Raw genomic sequence first — 20,831 nt, forward strand, 5'->3', positions numbered from 1 at the left:
CGGTTCACCTGTGGGAGCTCCGTCGTAGGCCGGCACACATGCAGGCCAGGAGGCAGAGAAGGCCCAGGCAGACGCCCACGATGATGCCTGTGACAGAGTGCACGTCCAAGGAGTCTGGGGGAGGACAGAGCAATTCAAGGACAGAAGGACACAGTGCTCATAAATCCAGAGACCGGGGAGGGGGGGCTTCCACAGAAGATGGCTGGTCTCGGTCTCACCCTTTGGGACGATCCACCTCTTGTCTTTTGTTTTTGTTTTGTTTTGTTTGAGATAAGGATTCTCTGTGTAGCCCTGGCTGTCCTGGAATGCCCTCTGTAGACCAGGCTGGCCTCGAACTCAGAGACCCACCTGCCTCTGCTTCCTGAGTGCTGGGATTAAAGACGTTCGCGCCACCGCCCCTGGCTTGGAAGCTCGCTCTCTTCTGACTGGCCCTCACTGGGCCTCACACTAACTGAGCCCGCCATGGCCTTCCCTGCTATACACCACTTGCGCTCCTCATGAAACGGCTTTACAGAAGCTCCAGTGAAGCCGCCTCCTACCTGCCAACAAGGGCTTTCCTGGCGTCTGTGTGTCTAACCCAGAAGGGCGCTAAGTGTGGTGTGTACACATGTATCTGTGGTGTGTGTATATGTTCATGTAGGGAGGTGCAGTATGTGTCCTGTGGAGGTCAGAGGTCCCCATCAAACGATCTCCTCAACCACTCTCTGCCCCAGAGATCATCCAGACTCTGCTTCCTCAGCGTTGGGATGACAGTGTGAGCCGCCACATCCGGCTTTTACCCAGGTCCTGAGGCTTGGGTGGCAGCGTTTTGCCAACCGAGCGTCTCCTCAGGCCTCCGTGTGTTTATTGCTCTGTTGGCCACATCTCCGTGTCTGTGATAATTTTCAGTGAGGGGTCCTGGGCTCTCATTTTTACCTTAATTGAACCCTGTGAGTGTCTGTCCAGCCTGCTGTCCACTTCCCCTTTACAGAGTTCACAAGTTCACCAAGCCAATCATCTCAGCAGAGCAAGCTCCCCAAGAAGCTGCCTCTCTGAAGTCCTCTGACCTCCACACCTGACACACACACACACACACACACATGCACACGCACACGCGCGCGCGCACACACCCTATAAAATAATAAATAAAGGACCTCTCAAAGCTATGACAGCCCCTCTACCAAGCTGCCACTGCCCCCACCCCCAAGGGCCCCAAAGTCAAGGGGAGTGCAGTTTCCAGAAGGCAGGACCTTGGGAGCCAATCCAGGGGTCTTGGGGCCCCAGGTTGCCCCAAAGGCCTCCTCCCTCCTCCCTGGTACCTGAGAAGGTCTCCTGGAGAGTGATCACATCCTGCAAACGGGAGAAGGGCCCAGGCCCCACCTCTGTCCGGGCCCCCATCTTGAAGAAGTACCGAGTGTCACTCTCCAGGCCATGCACCTCTGCACTGAAGATGTTTCCTGTGGTGGAGAGCGGGGTGGCAGGCAGAAGGGGTGAGCATCCCACTCCGGGAGCCCCCAGGACATTCTCCTGACTAACTTGGTCACCTGAAAGGGTGGGACGGCACCCTTACCCTCTGTGGTGAGCAGCGTCCACTGGTGCTCGGGCTGGGTGTGGTTGTTGCTGTAGAGAATTAGATACTCCACGATCTCCCCATTGGGCTCCGTGGGGGGGCACCAGTGTAGCCGAACCGTGGATGGGGTCAGGGGGCTCAGGCGCAGGTCAGAGGGGGGTGTCGAAGGTCCTGCAGTGCAGGGAAGGAGTGAGGGGTTCAGAGACCCAGCCCCAGCTAAGGGCGGCTGGAAGTTAGGAGATGCGGGCACCGTCTCCCCTTCTTCCTCCTTCACTGGGCCCAGCATATGGTGGCGCATGTCGGGAGAGGGCGGTGGGTACTCACGGTCAGGCAGGGTGGAGCGCTCTACTACGGAACCAAAAGGCCCATCCATATCCACACCATGGGACTGTACCGCAAACTCATACTTGGTGAATGGCTTCAGCCCGCCAATGAGGATGTCTTCTCCGGAGCTTCCGGGGGAATGGACAGGGCTAGTGCCCTCAGACAGGCAGGCTTCAAGCCAGGCAGAACCCCAGATGCAAGCCTCTGTCTCCAGCCAGTCCTACCCTTGGAGGGAGCTGCTCCTTAGGACCTCTAACACCCCCCCCCCCAGAGAGACTGGACGTATGCTACTCCGGGTCTAACCTCCAAACCAGACCCTCCTGGCCTCCAGGAAGCCTTCCTGAATTAATCTAAGTTATTCTGCACCCGGGGAACCAATCACTTCGGCGGCATCTTGTCCTCTGTCTTGGCTTCTATCTCTGGTGCCTTTCACGGGATGTTTTTGCGATCGGACTAGCAGCTCTCCGGGCGCCCCAGCCGACTCTCACTCTCACTGAAGGGTGACCACAGGCTCTGCCATTAGGGGATGGGACCAGACAACTCTCCTCCCCTCTCACTGTTACACCCTGGGCCCGTGTGGATCCTGTGTGTGCCCTTGCCACGGCTGAGCCCTGGAAGACTCTCCTACCACTCCTGATGCCCCCCTCCCCTCGCGATACCTGGTATAGTAGGTGACCAGGGAGGCATTCCTGAGCCCCCAGGGACCAAAGCGCACGGTGTAGTTGACGATCTTGACGGTGGTAAAGTCTGGCTTCTTCCACCGGAGCCAGATGGAGGTGGAGCTGTTTGACTCGGCGTGGACGTGGGCGGGAGGCAGGGGCGGCCCCCTCTGGATGGGCAGGTCTAGAAGGGAAGATCAGAGTGTGGGGAGAGGGGGCGGACTCTCACGGTCCCCATAGGCTTCATTTGGTATTTTTTTTCTCCCCTCTTATTTTTGAGACGGTCTCATTATGTAGTAACCCAGGCTAGCCTCTAACCCCCGCCCCCCGCCTCTGCCTCTCTCGTGCAGGGGTTATAGCTGCGTGCTACCATGACGGGTACTGGCCCTCTCTTTGTCGATCCTGCGAGTTGGGTGGCATGATTCCCAAGAAGGAAGTGATTTTTGCTAAGGTCACACAGAGAGCAACTAGGACTCATCCCTGCGGAGGAGTTGACAAAGAAGGCATGCCATGACTCTGGAGCCAGGCTTGCCTGGCATTCCATTTCTGCCACTTTACTGTGTGACTTTAGAGAAGTTGCTTAACTTCTCTGTGCCTCCACAGTCTATGCTTATAGGGATCTGACGTCAGTACCTATGTCTTGAGGTTCCCTTTTTCTTTAAATTTACTTATTTAAAATTTTATTTTTATTAGTGTGTATGTGTGTGTGTGCCCTACATATGTGTGGGTGCCTGCAGCCAGAAGAGGGTATCTGAGCCCCTGGAGCTGGAGTCACAGGTGGTTGTGAGACATCTGATGTGGGTGCTGGGAACCAAACTCAGGAGCTCTGGAAATGCAGTAGATATTGTGAACCACTGAGCCATCTCAGTCACACGTGTTTGCTATGTGGAAGAGGGGGGGGTGAATGTACCGCTGTGTGCCTGTGGAGGTCAGAAGACAATTTGGGGGGCCTGGAGACCAGACTCAGGGCACCCGGCTCGCAGCAGGTCCTTCACCTGCTGAAACACCTCACTGGCCTCTCACGGGCTCTTCTGAGGTGAGATTAGTTAATACAACGCGACGAGGAAACTGTCTGGTGTAGTGTGTACTGTTTGGTGACTAATGTCTATTAGATAAGTGAAAAATAAGCCGGGCGGTGTGGCACACGCCTTTAATCCCAGCACTCGGAGCAGAGCAGGCGAATCTCTGTGAGTTCCAGGCAGCCTGTCTCCAAAGCGAGTTCAGAAAGCAAAGTACAAGAAAACTGTTCGAAAAAAAAAAAAAAAAAAAAAAAAAAAAGAAAAAGAAAATAAACCCCAAGAGAGCAGATACCTTATTTGTATTGTTCACCAACACTAAATTTCCAGAACAGAGCTGGCACGTGGTAGATACTTAGTAAAATATTCGCCGAATGAAAAAAAAATGAACTATTTAGAATTAGAACCCAGGTTTCTCTGCTTCTGACTGTCAGGATGGGTCCTCGAGGTGACAGAGTAAGGCCACCGGGCAGCACAACGCAGTGGATATACCCTTGCTTGGGAGCCAGGGCTCTTGGTCCTGGTTAGTCAAGGCGTTGTGGCCTTAGATGAGTCCCTTTGCTTCTCTGACCCTTGTGACACCGTAACAGGATGTGGTCACCTATAAAGTTCACTCTCAAGAATTGTGGGATTAGCCTGGTGTATGTGTGGGGGTTGGGTGGGGGGTGGGCATGCGTTTAATCCCAGCACTCGGGACGCAAACATAGGTGGATCTGAGTTTGAGGCCAGCCTGGTCTACAGAGTAGGTTCCAAGACAATCAGGGTTACACAGAGAAACCCTGTCTCAAAAAACAAAAAACAAAAATAAGAACTGTGAAATTGCTGGTGTGGTGGCGCACACCTTTAGTCTCAGTGCTAGGGAGGCAGAGGCAGGTGGGTTTCTGTGAGTTCAAGGCCAGCCTGGTCTATGTAGTTTCAGGACAGTCAGAGCTGCATAGTGAGACCCTGCCTTGAGAAAACAAAGCAAACAACAATAACAACAAACCCAAACTGGACACCCTCTGGGAGCATGAGATGGCCCAGTGGGTAAAGGCACCTATTATCCAACCTGAGGACTTGAATTTGACCCCCAGGACCCACATGCTGGAAGAGAATCAGATTCCTCCCACCCCCACAAGCACACCCACACACGTGCACACAAAATAAATAAAATGTAATAAAAATTTAAAAATAATTAAAGATAACATTCAAATAAACCTCAAAACGTTTTTTAAGTAAGCTTATGGTTTGTGCTGAGCAGAGTGCTAAACAGGAGCGGTCCACAGGCACACACGCAGGCAAAACACCCACACACGTAAAACTGATTTATTTTTAGGTAAACCATAAAGCGATTCTCCCTGCTTAAGAATTATGAGATAGGGGGCTGGAGAGATGGCTCAGCAGCTTTACGAGCACTGACTGCTCTTCCAGAGGTCCTGAGTTCAATTCCCAGTGCATACTGGTGCATAACCATCTATAAGGGCATCTGATGCCCTCTTCTGGTACAGAGAGGTACATGCAGATAGAGTACTCACATACATAAAATAAATAAATCTTTTTTAAAAAAAGGATTATGGGATAATCTGACGGATCATGTGGTATAGGTGGGTGGGTTTGAAAAAAACTAAAGGTTGAAGGTTGGAGCCAGGAATCCCGCACGAAGCACAGGGTTTCCCAAACCCTTTCCAACTCTCCCGTTTGCTCTGCTTAGCTGGAGAACGAGGGGGCCTGTCTGACAGCATGAGGACCCCTGCCCAGGAGGGGGCGCTGGAGTGGGTGCGGCATGCTCACTGCCCGCTGGCTGTTCCGGGAAAAGGGGAAAGAGGCTCTCAGCCCCTCCTGCCGCCCCCTCACCTGGTGTGGGTGCCTTCTCAGTCTTGCCTTTCCATACAGCTGCGTAGCCGTCCTCGTGTTTGTTGAAAGCTACGAGCTTCACCTCGTACAGCCTGCCAGGGACTGGGGAAGACAGACCACGGGGGTCACTCTCCCTGCACCCGGCTTGCCCGGCTCACACGACCCTCCCAAGCCCGGGCCTACTCACCTAGCTGGGTCAGTTCATACTGCTTTACTTTCTTCTTGAGGCGCACGGGCCCCACGTCCCAAGCCTGGTCTCCGCGGCCCCCTGCGGGGCGATCACCGGCTGTCTCTTCCTCTGCCCCCACCTCACGCCAGTAGAGTTTGTATCCAGAAATCTGGGTGGGGTGAGGGGGCGGCTGCCATGACACCACCAGGGATTCCATCTTTGCCCTCACCTTCAATTCTGCAGGGGCAAAGGGAACTGCGGGAAGAGGAAGATGATGGGGACAAGGGGAAGAGAATGAGGAGTGAGGAGGTCAGGGACCTGAGCCGGTGCAGGGCAGGGCGGGGCCCAGCATAGAGAGTTGTGCCCGGGCTTTCCCCACTGCTCCACTCTGCCACCTCCCGGTGGTCTTGAGCACTGCATGCTAGCTGTGAGCGCGCGTCTGTCCGACATGCACAAAAGAGACAGCAGGGGGCGCCTCTGCGAAGGCCCAGTGTCGGGGAACAGAGGGGCTTCTGCTGGTCTCTTGAAGGAATAAATACAGACAAGGGGCTGCGGAGGTAAGGAAGGAGGCCTGGGACCATCAGAGTGAGGAGTCCTACTCGGAGTCCAAGAACAGAGGGCTGGCTATGAATAAGAACTGTTTCAAACACCTTGTATACGTATTTTTAAATTTTTAAGTATTATTTATGTGTGTGTGTGTGTGCACGCGGAGGTCAGAGGACGGGCTGGGGACTCATTTCGTTCCTTCCACCATATAGGTTCTGTGGAGACAATGGCAGTCTGGCCCCCAGAAAAAGGAGCAAGCCCCTTTACTAGCTGGGCCATCTCGGCAGCCCTTGTATATTTATTTTTACTTCATTCTTAAAACTCTATAATCTGGGGGCTGGAGAGATGGCTCAGCGGTTAAGAGCACTGACTGCTCTTCCAGAGGCCCTGAGTTCAATTCCCAGCAACCACATGGTGGCTCACAACCACCTGTAATGAGATCTGGTGCCCTCTTCTGGCCTGCAGTCACATATGCTGTATACATAATAAATAAATCTTTAAAAACAAAGCAAAACAAAACAAAAACTCTATAATCCAGTTTTTTTTTTTTTTAAAGGCTCTTACCTTTACCTTACAGATAGAAACTGAGCTCAGAAAGTCAAGTAATTTGCCAGATGTCTGAAAATGGTGGCCGACTTTGTAGACATTTAATCACTCTCTACCACTGGGCCTCTAGGCAGAACCAGCTACTGTTTAATAGGTTCCTTCCTTCCTTCCTTCCTTCCTTCTTTCTTTCTCTCTCTCTTCCTCCCTTCTTCCCTCCCTCTCTCCCTCCCTCCCTTCCTTCCAGAGTTTCATGCATCCCAGGCTGGTCTCAAACTCTCTATGTAGTTGAGGCAGATCTTGAACTTCCGATCCTTGTGCTGGGATCACAGGCATGTGCCACCATGCTGGGCTTATGCAATGCTGGGCGTCGAACCTAGGGCTTTGTGCATGCTAGGCAAGCACTCTGCCCAGCGAGCCCTATCCCCAACCCACAGAGTTCCTGTTCTGTGCCAACCACTTTATGTATAAATGCATTACTAATCCTGCTGTCACCCCTTATAGCAGCGATGAAGCTTTAGAGATGTGACTCGTCAAAGGTCACAAAGTGAACAGAGAGATTTGAACACAGCCCTTCACCCCTACACCCAGGCTTCCCTGGTGTATCAAGTGTGTGTGTGCAGGGCGGTGGTGGAGGGGCGGGTGGCCATAGCAGGTCTGTGCTGGGGTGGCCTGGGGTCCCGAGGCCACAGAACACTCCATACCCACTGTCGTCTGCCCCTGCAGCTCCATACCATGGCTCTGGTTGTGCACAGCAGGCGTCCTGTGCTGCATCCACTGGGAAGGGAGTCCATAGCCAGCCCCGGTGCCAGCTGAAATCCGGACTCGGTACACCTTGTTCGGCTGAGTGAGTTTAACGTAAGTTGTGTCTCATTTCCGGGCACCTCAGTGGAGAAAACCTGATCTTCTGGGACAAAAGAGATGGGCTGCTGGGTGTCCTTCCTCTGGAGACCATGATCTCTAAACTTACCATGCCTCCAGGATGAGCCTGGGGCCTCCAGCTCCGGAGGCTGAAGCCCATTGGCCTTGGTTCAGCATGGGAAGACCAAGGCATGTTCTTCTCCACCCTGTGCACTGTCAAAATAACAGTCCACACCCCTTGTACAGTCTTGAGGACTAGCTGGGCGGTGGTGGTGCACGCCTTTAATCCCAGCACTCGGGAGGCAGAGCCAGGAGGATCTCTGTGAGTTGGAGGCCAGCCTGGGCTACCAAGTGAGTCCCAGGAAAGGCGCAAAGCTACACAGAGAAACCCTGTCTCGAAAAACAAAAAACAAAAAAAAAATAAAAATAAACAGTCTGAGGACTAGCTAAGGACACTCAACAGCACCTGGTGTCAGGAGCCCTGGCTGCTGCCTCAGGTCAGCCTCTCTGTCTCTCTTTGTCTCTGTCTCTCTGTCTCTCTCTTGCTTTACTCTGACCCTAGCCACTTTCTTTTCTGCACTCTCTGTTCCTTTTAGAACCACACCACCTCCCCTAGACCACCACCATCCCCCCAGCAGGGCCATCTCGTGCCCCACGTGCACACCCGCAGCACCCCATCTCTTCTCTGGTGCTTACACTCGAAGGGTTCCAAGGATCACCTAGGTGAATTGCTTGCTTCACAGAAAGGAAACTGAGTCAGAGGCTCCATTGGTTATACACATGGTACCTCCTTACCTTGCTCAGCTACTGTCTCTTTGTTCCTTTTCTCTACTGCAGACTGTGTTGTGTGTGTGTGTGTTGTGTGTGTGTGTGTGTGTGTCCATGAGTGTGTTTCACATGTTGCAGGTAATATCAGGTAACAACTCTGCTGTAATGTTGTTATTGTCACTTTTGCAAGGTTTCTCATGCCTGGAACTCACCAGTTTAGCCAGTGAGTACAAGGGATCCTTCTGTCCCCATCTCCCCTGCACTGGGATTACAAGCAGGCACCACCACCATGCCAGGCTGGGATTGAACTCAGGTCCTTGGACTTGCATAAGCACTCTAGGCCTCCAGCTGTCTCTCTAGCCTCCCATTGCTCTTTTCCAGAGCTTTCCCACGCCCCTGCTGGGACCCACTCCCACAGACCGCCCCGCATCTGGTGGAGAACCCCCTTTCCCACTGACGGCTCCCCACTGCCCCAGCCCCACTCACCTTCCTTTCCCAAACCGTACTCTATCTTGTATTTCACCACCTGTCCGTTGCTCAGGCCCGAGGGCAGGGGCAGCCACGCCACCCTGATGTCTGAGGGGTTGGGGCTGGACAGGGCGAGCTGGGGCGCTGCGCTGGGGACTGAGACAGAAGAACATCGGCGTGAGCTCCGCTCCACCGATGGGAAGGCGAGGCCAGAAGCAATCAGAGACTTGCCCAGGTCACACAGCAAGTCAGAAGCAGGCCCAGGCCCAGGATCTGAGGGAGGGAAGGGAGCCTCTCAGGAGAGCCCCAGCTGGAGGATGAGGACACACCCTTCCTACTCCAACGCTAGCGGACAGAGTGGGCCAGAGGCCTTTCTCTCCAATGGCTGGAAGATGCATGGGTGTAAGGAAGGAGGCCTGTATGACATGGGGACTCACAAGAGCTGGGCTCAAGTCCCAGCTGCCCTACTGACCTTGGGCAAGTCGCTTTCACTTTCTGATCCTCAGTTTCCCCATTTTACACTGGGATGCAGAAACCCTGCCCACTCCTTTCCAGGGCACACAAGACATCACAAGGCAAGGCAGAGGTCCTTGGGGTGCACTGTCTCTGGGTGGGGATGTCTCTGGGTCCCAGGTCACCGCAGGTTCCCAGGTCCTACCATCATCCAGTGTATGCACCAGGGCCGGGCTGGAGGTGCGGCTGGCCCCTAGCTGGGAATAGGCCACCACGTAGAACTCATAATCCGTGTTGGGTTCCAGGTCCCGAACCTGCAGCTCTGTAGTGTCATTGTTCACTGCAAACTGGTACTCCACGTTGTCCACTCCTGAGATGGTGGCACAGGGGACATGCAGGGACTGTCACAGCCCACTCCAGGGCTGACCAGCTGGAGTTGGTCTGGGGATCCTAACGGCCTTTGTATAGCTAAATTGTCGAAGACAATCTAGGCTGATGGGTATAAATGCCCTTGCCAGCTAGTCTACCCATTATATTAATTTTAGAACGGGTCAGGAAGTTCCTCATGCAGTCTAATTGAAGTGGTTACTACTGCAGTTAGTTAGCTGGGGAGGAAGATGGCGCCATTAACCCTGTCAAGACAAGCATCCTCGCAGGGGGAAAAGTGTGTCCACACTCTGAGCTCTACTACTAGACTGAAGGTCACTGCCGAGCAGGATCGCCTCCCATGCCCTCATCCCACCCACAGAGGTCCCCACCAGGCAGGCAGTCCTTCAGTCATCTAACCCGTGGTTGGTCTTGAACAGACATACCCCTTGCCTTTTGGTAGTGAAGGGAGAAGCCAATGATTTGCTCGCTGTGCAGTTCTGGCCGCTCCCAGGCCACCAGCACAGCGGAGCTGCTCAGCGGCGTGGCCGTGACCCGAGTGGGGGCGCTGGGCAGCCCCTCGCGCACCACCACGGCCAGGGGCGCGGCCGCACACGCGTTCCCGCGCTGTTCTCCGCCACGCACTGATAGTAGCCGGCGTCCTGCAGGCCGATCTGCGTGATGACCAGGCTGCCGCCACCGCCCTGCACCTTGACGCGCCCGTTGGGTCGCAGCGGCGCCCCGTCGTGCAGCCAGCGGAGCGCGGGTCGGGCTCGCCCGAAGCGCGGCACACGAAACGCGCGGTGCTGGCCCGCGTCCTCGACAGAGCCTCTGGCGCTTGCGAGATGGCAGGAGCCCCTGGGGTCAAGAGGGAGGCTCTTGACAAGAGGTTGGTCCCTCCCCAAGTGTCCCAACACCAGACCCCCAGCCTCTCCCTGAGGTTCGCTCCCCTAGTCGCCTGGGCCAAGCTCGGGTCCACCCGCCTGCCCACTGGCCCTGGCCTCTCCTGGGCTGGCCCTCCTCTCTCCCAGCGCCCGCCCGCCCGGGATCCAGCTCACACTCCTGCTACTTACAGCCTTCCAAGTGATGGGATTACAGGCAAGTGCTACCTCGTCCAGATTCTGGCTCCCAGGCTTCACACCATCCAGACCTTTCCATTGTCTCCTCCCATAACCTCACCCCACTCCAGCTCACCCACTCCTCTCACTCACCCAGGTCTGGCCTCACACCCCTCTCTATCCCTGTCTCAACTCTCTCCACTCTATCCTCCAGCTAGGGTCTAGTCTTCCAACAGTCACCATTAGTAAATAAAGACTGCTTCCATGGCATCCCTTTCCACATTCTATCTTCGAGGAATGCTCCCGCCTCCCTCGGTGCCCCACCCCCAGACAGGGTTTCTCTGTGTAGCTTTGCGCCTTTCCTGGAACTCGCTTTGGAGACCAGGCTGGCCTCGAACTCACACAGATTCGCCTGCCTCTGCCTCCCTCTGACATCCACCCGTCCCTAGTGTCCCGCAGCTCCAGCCCTCACCCAGCACTCGGAGCTCAGCTGCGGCGGTGGCAAAGTCGCGGGTGTGGGGCTTGTTGGCCCGACAGACATAAACACCAGAGTGCCGAGGCTGCGCGCTGGCGATGAGTAGATTGGTCCGGCCCATAACGATGACATCCGTGGAGATCGGCTTCCCGTCTGGGCACAGAGAAGGAGCAGGCTGGAGGGGGACGCTGGAACTGTCCCTCCACGCCCTCTCCAACTAAGGGGATCCCTCTACACCCCCACCCCCACCCCTGCAAAGCAGCATCACAGTGGCTGGGTTGAATTCCAGTTCCTCTGATCCTAGCTCCGTAACTCTGATCCCTAGGTAGATGGGAGATGAGAGAGGAGCTGGACAGACTATGGTTAGATAGCCTCTGGTGGGTGGGGGCAGACATTTAATACAATCTTTCTTTTTGCTGCTTTTATTTATTTATTTTTTTCAGACAGGGTTTCTCTGTGTAGCTCTGGCTGTCCTGGCACTCACTCTGTAGACCAGGCTGGCCTTGAACTCACAGATCTGCCTGCCTCTGTGTTGGGATTAAAGGCCTGAGCCACCACTGCGGGGCTTTAATATAGCTTCTTTACACTTTATTACTGCATGAATGTGTGTACAATGTTGGGCCTGCTCGAATGTGCTTACGGAGGTGCAGGGCAACTTTGTGGAGTCAGCTCTCTCCTTCCCTCTTTAGGTGGCTCCTCCTGACTTGGAGCCTCTGAGATAATGTACCGTCTTGCCCACTCCCCCAGTCTCCGCCTCCTCTTCCCTCCACACTCACCTTGTCGGACCCAGGACACAAAAGGCGTGGGGTCAGCGGAGGCCACACACTCCATCACTACACTCTGTCCAGACACTACCGTGGTGTTCTCTGGGGCTGCCACGATGACCACATCCTGGCCCCTGGTGGCCTCCAAGGACCCTGGAGAGACAACAGGGGGGGCGGGGTCTGTCTGTCACCTGTCGCTCCTGTAATAGCTGAGGCAGGAGAGCAGGGGGCATCAGGATTCCTTCTGTCAGAAGAGGAAAGCAGCTACCAAGTTCAACAGAGCCGGCCTGGGCCTCAGGGCTCTTTCTCTTGGAGCCAGAAGAATGCTCTCGACACAAATGAGCTCTCCTTCCAATGACTGGGCAGATCACACCCATATCACACACCACGTTTCCCTCCGGCCTCTTCCTTGGACCCAGCACTCAGCTCTAGATCTATATAAGCAGATCGATATAACCTATAAGGCGTTGTGTGAGTTAGGCAGATCCCTTTCCCAAAGGGCCTGGGGGTCCTAAGTGCAAAGCACGGGGTGGGCTCCACTTTTTAGCCAGGACACTCTCTCCGCGCCGCAGAATGGTGAACACCTGGTTTGTCCAGCAGGGGGAGGCAGAGACCCAGTGCAGAAGAGAGCGAAGCTCTCTCTCCCTGAGCCATGGCCCAGAGAAGCCCAGGGACAAGAGGGTGAGCCCAGCGGAGGGGAGGAGGGATGGCGCAAGTGAGCGACCTTGGGGGAGGCTTGAAGTGAGATCTGTGGAGCAGCTGCTGAGTGCACTTTGCATTCCCATCTAATCCCTCTGAGCGGGACATTTGATCGCCAGACCAGGGCCACACAGGTGGGCGAGGAAACTCAGGATTCAAAACAGGTCTTTGTGACCCCAAAACCAGTGAGTGCCCTTGACAGTGGATCTTATCCCGCCAGGAGCTTCTCAAAGAAAGGCAGAAAAGGACGTACGAAATGGCTCAACAGCTAAAGATGCTTGCTGCCAAGCCTGAAGACACAAGTCGGACCCCAGGGACCCACTTAGTGGAAGGAGACAACTGACTTCCACAATTTGTTTTCTGTTCATGGGCGTCATGGACATGCACACAAACACACAAAAATAAATGTAAAAAATTGAAGGAGGAGGAGGAAAAAGGCAGCGGCAGAAAAGGACCAGCCCACGGGTGGCAAGGGGCCAGACTGGCAGCATACGAAACGGAGAGGTGGGGCATGCCTCCCACCTATCCAGAGCCCGTAGGGCACCCCGAGGGGCAGGAGGGACCAGAGGCTGTGGGCACTGACACCCCTCTTTTGATACCTTGCTTGCTCACTAGTTCCTGCCCAATTCTAGGAAACACAGATACCCCATAAGAAGGAAGGACCCTCCACCGGAAGTTGGAATCGTGGGTCCCGAACCCCAGTTCTATGTAGAACTACTACCCAGTCATTTGTCTGAAGATCTGGCCTGGTCCCTTCCGTTTCCAAGACGGCTGTCCCCAGAACTCTCCAGGTGCCCTGTTTGCCTGTCCACTTACCTCTGAGAGCCACACTGAGTGAAGCCTCGTGGCTGAAGCGTCGGCGGGCTGAGTTGGTGGCCACGCATCGGTAGGAGCCCATGTCACTGTCCTGGACATCCAGGATCTGGAGGACGCCGTTGGGAAGAGTGATGAGCCTTGAGAAGGAGCAGAGGGAGCCTGTGAGGTGGGGAAGGGGATACAGGAGGTGGCCCACAGGGACAGAAATGCAAATCCCGACTATAACATCTAAACTCATCCGACAGACTGGCAAAGACCAAAAGACCTGGTAACAGCTTGGGCGGGTGAGGAAACTGAGGAAGGCGGATTGTCTTGCAGCCGTTACCTAATCCACCCTCTTTCCTGGGCAAGCTCACACAGTTCACATCGAGGAGGTCTGGATCTAGCCCTGGCCCTTCTTGGACTCTCACGGTGAGTCTCAGACATGCGCAGCAAACACATGTCAATGTTTGCTGCAGCCTATCCACCAATCCAGAGGCTGGAAACGGGTGGGTCTGGTCTGAGCTCACAGGTTTGGGGACTTCCTGAAGTGGAACGCTGCAGGTCCAGGAGCCGTCTGCCCAGAGTGCTTTGGTGCCACGGGATAACATGAGTGGAGACTAAAAATTTTTACAAGTTTGTATATGTACTGGATGTTCCTATAAAAGGAGGCTGTCTCTGGGGAGGGGACCTGGGAGCCTGGAAGCTGGGTGGGTGTGTGTGTGTAAGGAACTTAATGTTTATTATGCACACTTACCTCCCCCCCTTTTTTAAAAACATTTATTTACTATGTATACAGTGTTCTGTCTGCATGTATGCCTGCAGGCCAGAAGAGGGCACCAGATCTCATTACAGGTGGTTGTGAGCCACCATGTGGTTGCTGGGAATTGAACCCAGGACCTCTGGAAGAACAGCCTGTGCTCTTAACCTCTGAGCCATCTCTCCGGCCCCCTGCACAATACCCTTTTAACAGTTTGGATTTTTTTTTTTCTAGTGGCTGGAGAGACAGTCGTGGGTGCTGGGAACCGAACTCTTATATTTTTGGTTGTGAGCCTAGCCTTTAACGGCTGAGCCATCTCTCCAGCCCAACAGTTTGGATTTTTTTTAAACCTCTTTTTCCTTCTGAGGATTTTTTTTTTAAACCATATATGTATAGGTATGTGCATGTGTTAGTGCAGGTGTCTGCAGAGACCAGCAGAGGGCTGGAATTACAGACGGAGCTGGAGTTACAACAGGCAGTTTGTGAGCAGCCTGATATGGATGCTGGAAACTAAACCCAGGTCCTCTGGAGGAGCAGTACACACTTCGAATGGCTGAGCCATCTCTCTGTACCTCCCCAACACCCACCTCTTACCCATGTTTCCTTTTCCTGCCCCCCCCCAAAAAAAACAACCTTATTCCCTTATCTCATTTGACCCTCAAAAAGATCCTAAGAGACAGAGGACAATCATAACCTCCGTTTTATGGTAACAAAACTGAATCTCAGAGTAGGGTGTTAACCTAAGGCCTTCAAGCTGGAGCAGTTAAAACCTGAAACAAGGGTCTTGGGATGTGGCTCAGTTTGTAGCATTTATCTAGGGTGTACCAGGCCTTAGCTCCCTTCTTCAGCACCGTATAAACCAGTAATGCTCCAGGCCTGCAATCACGGCCCCAGAGAGGTGGAGGCAGGAGGATCAGAAGTTCAAGGTCATCCTGCGCTACATAGTGAGTGTGAGGCCAGCCTAGGTGATGTGTCACCATGCTACAAAACATCTTGAACCCGGGCGTCCTGGCCCTCAATGAGACCACGCTCATAGCTAGGGATGCCTGTGGGAGGGAATGGGCATGGTCTCCAGTCGGTCCCATCCAGCAATCTACACAAGAGTCCAGAGGGCCGGGAGGGATGAGGGCATTGTGACCTGACCTCCTGGTTGAGGAGGCCAGGAGACCTTGCTTGAGAAGTTTGGGGTAGGAAGGGTGGGATGGTGGGCACCGAGTATGCTCAAGCAGGAGGTGATGAGGGCTTCTCCGGGATCAGCTCCAGGTGGTGAAAATCTTAGGTGTACAGACTGGGTAGAGCCGGAGGGGGTCAGGGCAGTTGTGTGGTAGAGGAAGATTCTTTGCTCCTGGAGAAGCAGGGGCCAAGAAAACCTAAATGTCGGAGAGGTGGAGTGGCCCGGGGGCTGAAGAAGGGTCTGGGGAGATGTTCTAGAAACCTTAGGTGCTTAGAAACCTGCAGTGGCAGTATGACGCCTTTCCTCGTCCCCCAGGTAAACATTTGTCCCCCACATAACCTCTGACCTCAGCCCCAGATCCACTCATGCATGTGCTGAGGTAGAGAGGTGGGGGCAGTGAAGCAGGAGGGGATGCCGGGAAACATCTGGGCCAGGACCCAACCCACTGCCACGAGAAACGAAATGAGGAGGAATCAGGCCCCTCATGCCAGACTCTACCTAAATGCTGCCTTCCGAAGCTTTTCCTCTCCCTCCTCCTCCAGCCAGACAGGGCCTCAGCTAACTGCCTCCACTCTCTAACCCTAAGGGTCTCTGGTCTTGCCAGGAAAACGGTGCACCAAGGGTCAAGTGCAAATCCATTCCTTAACTTGGCATGCGTGAGTGGCCAGGCTCCTTCCTCGGGCACAGAGCTGGAGCTGCGGCCAGAGACAAGGTGGGACCCCTGCCTGCTCAGGGCTGTCCAAACCTTGTCTGTTTTTGTTACAGTGTGGTTTTGGAAGCTCTGGTTTTGGAGAGATGTCCGAGATGTATTGGTTAGTAGGGGAGAAGTCACAAAATATTGCTCAGGAAGAAATTCTGGTTTTGGAAAACAGATGAATGATAGGTTGGAATGCATGAAGAAAAAGCCGGGATTGGCAAAGCTTGTGTAGTGCGTGGGGCTTCCTCTGTGAGGGGGGATTATTGGGGACTCTTATTTGTTGAGCTCTACAAAATAAATAATTATTTGAGATAGGTTATCACCGGCTGGTGTGGAACTCATTCCATACAGCTGAGGCTGAGTCTGAACTTCCGATCCCCCTGCCTCGACCTCCCGAATGCTGGGATAGGACATTTTCAAATGTGAAACTTGAAAGGATGTGCCTTTCCGCATTTTGTTTTGTAATGGCGGGCGGGCTTCAACACAGAAGCATCAGTGCCCCGGGGTGAGAGAACCAGGTCTAACGTGTGTGACTGTGGCAAGTGCCAGGACAGGTCACTTTTCTCATCTGGAAAAGGGGTCCACTGACTCCCGTCCTGCATGCTTCACACCCCTGACCCTCTTCCCATGAGCTCACATTCCCCAAGGGACATAAACACTGTAACTTACAAGCTCCAAACACATGTATACAGATATGAACCTCACATGTATTTCAAAGGACTTGGATGGAATACTCAAAATGTTAGTAACTGTTTAGTGGTAGGTGACTTCCCTTCTCATTCTATAAAGTCATGTATTTTGGCATGAATCTTAACATAAATTCAGGTTTTTAGTCTCATTCATGACTGGCTCCCGTGGAAGAAAAAGTATCCCATCTTATTAGAAATTAGTGTAGGTGGGGCTGGGGTGTATGTAGTTCAGCTGGTAGAGTAGTTATATACAAAACCCTGGGTAGCACAGCGTTGGTAGCATGCATAAAACCCTGGGTTCTATCCTTGGCACCTCATGAAGAGGCCGTGGAGGCTCACGCCTGCAATCCCAGCACTGGGCAAGTAGAAGGAGGGTTAGGAGTTCAAGGCCAGCCTGGGCTACAGGAGACTCTGCCTTGAAACAAACAAACAAACAAACAAATAGTAAATACCAGGGAACTGCCTTGGGGTTTAGCCGTTATTATTAGTCAGAAAATAGGTGCCTGTCCCCTGGCGGAGCGTACCTGTTCTGCAAGGGCTCACAGCCTACCATCTCCTATAACCACTGGGCTGAGTTTGTGACTATCATATGTGTATAGCTGGGCACGTGCAAAAATACACACCTTGGCCACAATCAAGTTACTCCTGTTTTAGACATTTCTTTAGTCCCTGACACAATGTGCTGGGGCATGTGAGCCTGGGCTATTTATAGAGCAGGATCAATTTTCAGAGGACTTGGTGGCAAGTGCTGCTGGAGCCCGGAGCTGGCAGCCTCACCTCATGGGTGAGACCTGCAGCTTCACCGCCTGAATTAGATGCTGGGAGGGGAAATCTGATCCTTACTGTTTGGCTGAGGCCAGCCTGGTCTACATAGTGAGGTCTAGACAAGCCTGGGATACACAGGGAGGCCCTGTTTCAAGCAAAACAGAAACCTAGCAATGAGAGAAACACAAAAATTAATAAATGAGACCAAGTATGGTGGCACAGGCCTATAACTCCAGGACTGTGGAAACTGAGGCAGAAAGGTCATAAGTCTGAGGCTAGCCTGGGCTACTTAGCAAGACCCTATGTCAGAAAAAAGAAAAAAAAAAAATAATTGAACAAAAAAAAATTAACAGCAGTTGGGCAATGAGATAATTTTTCTTTCTTTTTTATTTCTATGAACTTTAAAAAGGTATCTTTGTCCGGGCAGTGGTGGCGCACGCCTTTAATCCCAGCACTCGGGAGGCAGAGGCAGGCGGATCTCTGTGAGTTCGAGGCCAGCCTGGGCTACCAAGTGAGTTCCAGGAAAGGCGCAAAGCTACATAGAGAAACCTTGTCTCGAAAAAAACAAAACAAAACAAACAAACAAAAAAAAAAAGGTATCTTTGGACTGGAGAGATGGCTCAGCCGTTAAAAGCAAGGCTCACAACCAAAAATATAAAAATGTATCTTTGGGCTGGGAATGTAGCTCAATTGCTAAGAACACTTGCTTAGCATGACCAAAGTCCTGGGTTCTATCCCCAATATCACATAAACTGTTATTCCAGAACTCAACAGACAGGAAGATCAGAAGTTCAGGGTCATCTTTGGCTAATGTTGAGTTTGAGGCCAGCCTGAACTACAATGAGACCTTGTCTTAAAAACAAAAAGACTGACATGCTATAAAAACCACATTTTTGGAAATTACAACTTAATCGAATGTCCTTCCCATTTCACTTCACAGATACAGGTAGAATGGAGCTGAATGGGAAGCAGTGTGTTAAGGAGGGGTAGAGGCCAAGCTATATTGGGTCCACAAGGATCTATCTGCTGACTTCATCTAACCACAGGTATCCTGTGATTTTTTCTGCACCCTCCACTCCCACCACTCGGCAAAAGTCAGCAAGGCTGAGGGCAGCCCAACATCAAGAAGTGAGTCGGGGATGGTGCTTGGGAGTGACTGGGAAGCCAGTGTTTCTGAGCCTGGGGATCCCACTTCCATGCAGCAGAGGAGAAAGATGCAGCTGATGGACAGATGCAGGAGAGGGCTGTGAATGCCTGGGAGAGACGTTTGGGGCCACGTCCCCCAGAGATGTGTAAGGATCCACGGGGTGAGGACCAAGACTTGAAGCCAACCCAGAGGCCACAGCGAGTCTCTGGGTTCTGGCCTGCTGCGTGGGTATCTGGACTTGCCAGGAGGCCACAGCAGGGAAGAAGCCTCGCCTGTGCTCTGCTTTGCTTCCAAACTGGAACTTTCCCTGGGTTGTTCCACTAAGCCACTATCTTTATAGGAAGAGAGGAGAATGAAACAGGACAGACCCTGTAGCCTGCTGCTCAGACGCCTGCACCTCACAGGGTCCAGTGGAGACAGGAAGGGCACTTAGGAGTCCAGGGAGGAATTGCAGAGGAACCTTGGAAAGAGCGAGCTGAGCAGAAGCCAGTCTTCTGCCAGTGGCTCCCGGTGTGGTCCGAAATAGATCACAGCCGCTCTCTGGCTTTTAGTGCCCTCAATAAAGCAAGTGGTGGACTACGAGGGCTTGGAAGGGCTCTAGACTGTCCTCTGGTTCTGTGCACCTCAGCCTGGTGGGTGGCTTTTCTTCCAGAGAGGAAACCTTCTAACTGGTCTAGAAGTCAGGCTAGCAGTTGGTTCTTGGGTGAGTTTAGGTGAATAGAGCCACCTCGGCTCTAAGAATCCCGGTTCTAAGCATATTCCAGAACCCTCTGCCCTGCACATTGGGACAGACTCCCTTTTGGGACACTCACCGGGGCTCCTCAGGCACTGTCACCTGGTCCTTTTCCCAAGTAATGATGGGGGCTGGCAGCCCCTCAGTGTGACATTCAAAGCGTGCTGTGCCGTTCTCCTCCACCGTCTGGGACTCTGGGTGCAGAGAGAAGTCTTCGAGTGCTGAGGACGAGCACAGTGAGGAGAGAGAGTGAGAGCATGAGAAGACAGAACACGGAGCCATGGAAACACAGAGCCAAGCAGATCCAGAACGACGGAGACGCAGTTGGGGAGCAGAGAGAGGTGGCCAAGGGATACGAAATGATTACTGGTTAGATGGCGCTGAGTGAATTCCAAGGCCCTCCTGCCCAACATCACCATCATGGTCACACTCTAGGACGGGTACATTTCTGGGTAGCCCGTGCTCTAAAGAGCCCTAAGGGGCCAATGCCAGGAGGATAGAGGTTGGTTATACTCCTGTGCAGGGTGCTGTAAGGGTAGGGGACACGAAGAGACAGCTTTGGGGCCCTGACCCCTTCCTGGCAGACAAGCTAACCCTGTACACTAGGAACTCAAAGGTCAGGGGAAGGACAGTAAGGGATGGTGAGGGGGTGAAGACACAGCTGAAGGACACAGGACAGGAAGGGCAGGTAAGGGACCCACTGAGCAGGACAGGACCGGAGGGAGGGACCTGGGCTGGGTTCCTGCTTCTGCTACAGGTAAGTAAGTAACTGTAGTTCCTATCCGCTGCCCCCATCCCTTCCCTTTGGTCTCCAAATCTCAACCCTCACCCCAGACGCAAGCACTTACTGGCAAGCTTGACCACAGCAACCTGGCTGGCCACTACGCCCAGTGGGCCGTGGGCCAGACAGGAATAGCTGCCCTCAATGACCTTCCATGTCCTAAAAGCTTCCTCCCCAGCACCGTCTCCTGGTTCTGGAGCCGAGGACAGCCACAGGGAGCCGTTGGGTAGCAGGTGCAGGTGGTCATGCTCCAGCACAGTGTCCCCATCCTTGCTCCACGTCACCCTGGTTGGTGGTCCCGCCGCGGTCGTCCCCAAACTGCAGTCCAACACTGCAGCCTGCTTGGGGCCCAGGACCACCTGCAGTGGCCCCACATCGCAGCTCAGCTTGACCGTTGTCTCCTGGGGCAACAGCAGCTCCCCTGTGTGGAGGAAGAGGCACCAGAGCTGCGGGTGTGGGGGTGTGGCCTCCCGGTCACTGGCTCACCCCCCAGTGCCAATCACGTACGGAGAGACCCTGTGTCTATCTAGGCCAGTTCTCGCTTTGCCAGAAGCTCCTTCCTCCTTGGGTCCCATCATCTACCCACAGCTTGACTTCTGCACCCGCCAAAGAATCCAGCGCACAGCAGCCCATCACAACAGCCACAGAGTAAATTCGACCCAAATGTTTGCTTTCCGTCCAACAAGGGACTAATATTTTGTCCGGTCAGCAAAAGAGATGGCGTGCTCTGCATGCTAGT

The 20,831-nt window shown here is 53.6% G+C and overlaps 1 protein-coding gene across 1 annotated transcript in view; it reads right to left on the reverse strand.

The window, feature by feature from the left end:
* Igdcc4 (immunoglobulin superfamily DCC subclass member 4) overlaps positions 1 to 20,831 on the reverse strand; it is a 36,712-nt gene that overhangs the window by 4,680 nt on the left and 11,201 nt on the right. The window contains 19 exon segments of the mRNA XM_028866672.2: positions 9 to 114; positions 1,299 to 1,436; positions 1,550 to 1,720; positions 1,874 to 2,001; positions 2,533 to 2,716; positions 5,382 to 5,483; positions 5,569 to 5,805; positions 7,374 to 7,487; positions 7,490 to 7,546; positions 8,755 to 8,892; positions 9,395 to 9,559; positions 10,002 to 10,172; positions 10,175 to 10,324; positions 10,327 to 10,413; positions 11,086 to 11,241; positions 11,865 to 12,005; positions 13,368 to 13,504; positions 19,391 to 19,532; positions 20,160 to 20,513. Of these exon segments, the coding sequence (XP_028722505.1) occupies positions 9 to 114; positions 1,299 to 1,436; positions 1,550 to 1,720; positions 1,874 to 2,001; positions 2,533 to 2,716; positions 5,382 to 5,483; positions 5,569 to 5,805; positions 7,374 to 7,487; positions 7,490 to 7,546; positions 8,755 to 8,892; positions 9,395 to 9,559; positions 10,002 to 10,172; positions 10,175 to 10,324; positions 10,327 to 10,413; positions 11,086 to 11,241; positions 11,865 to 12,005; positions 13,368 to 13,504; positions 19,391 to 19,532; positions 20,160 to 20,513 (2,878 nt within the window).

Source organism: Peromyscus leucopus, chromosome 7, assembly GCF_004664715.2.
Source record: "Peromyscus leucopus breed LL Stock chromosome 7, UCI_PerLeu_2.1, whole genome shotgun sequence".
NCBI classification, from domain to species: Eukaryota; Metazoa; Chordata; class Mammalia; order Rodentia; family Cricetidae; genus Peromyscus; species Peromyscus leucopus.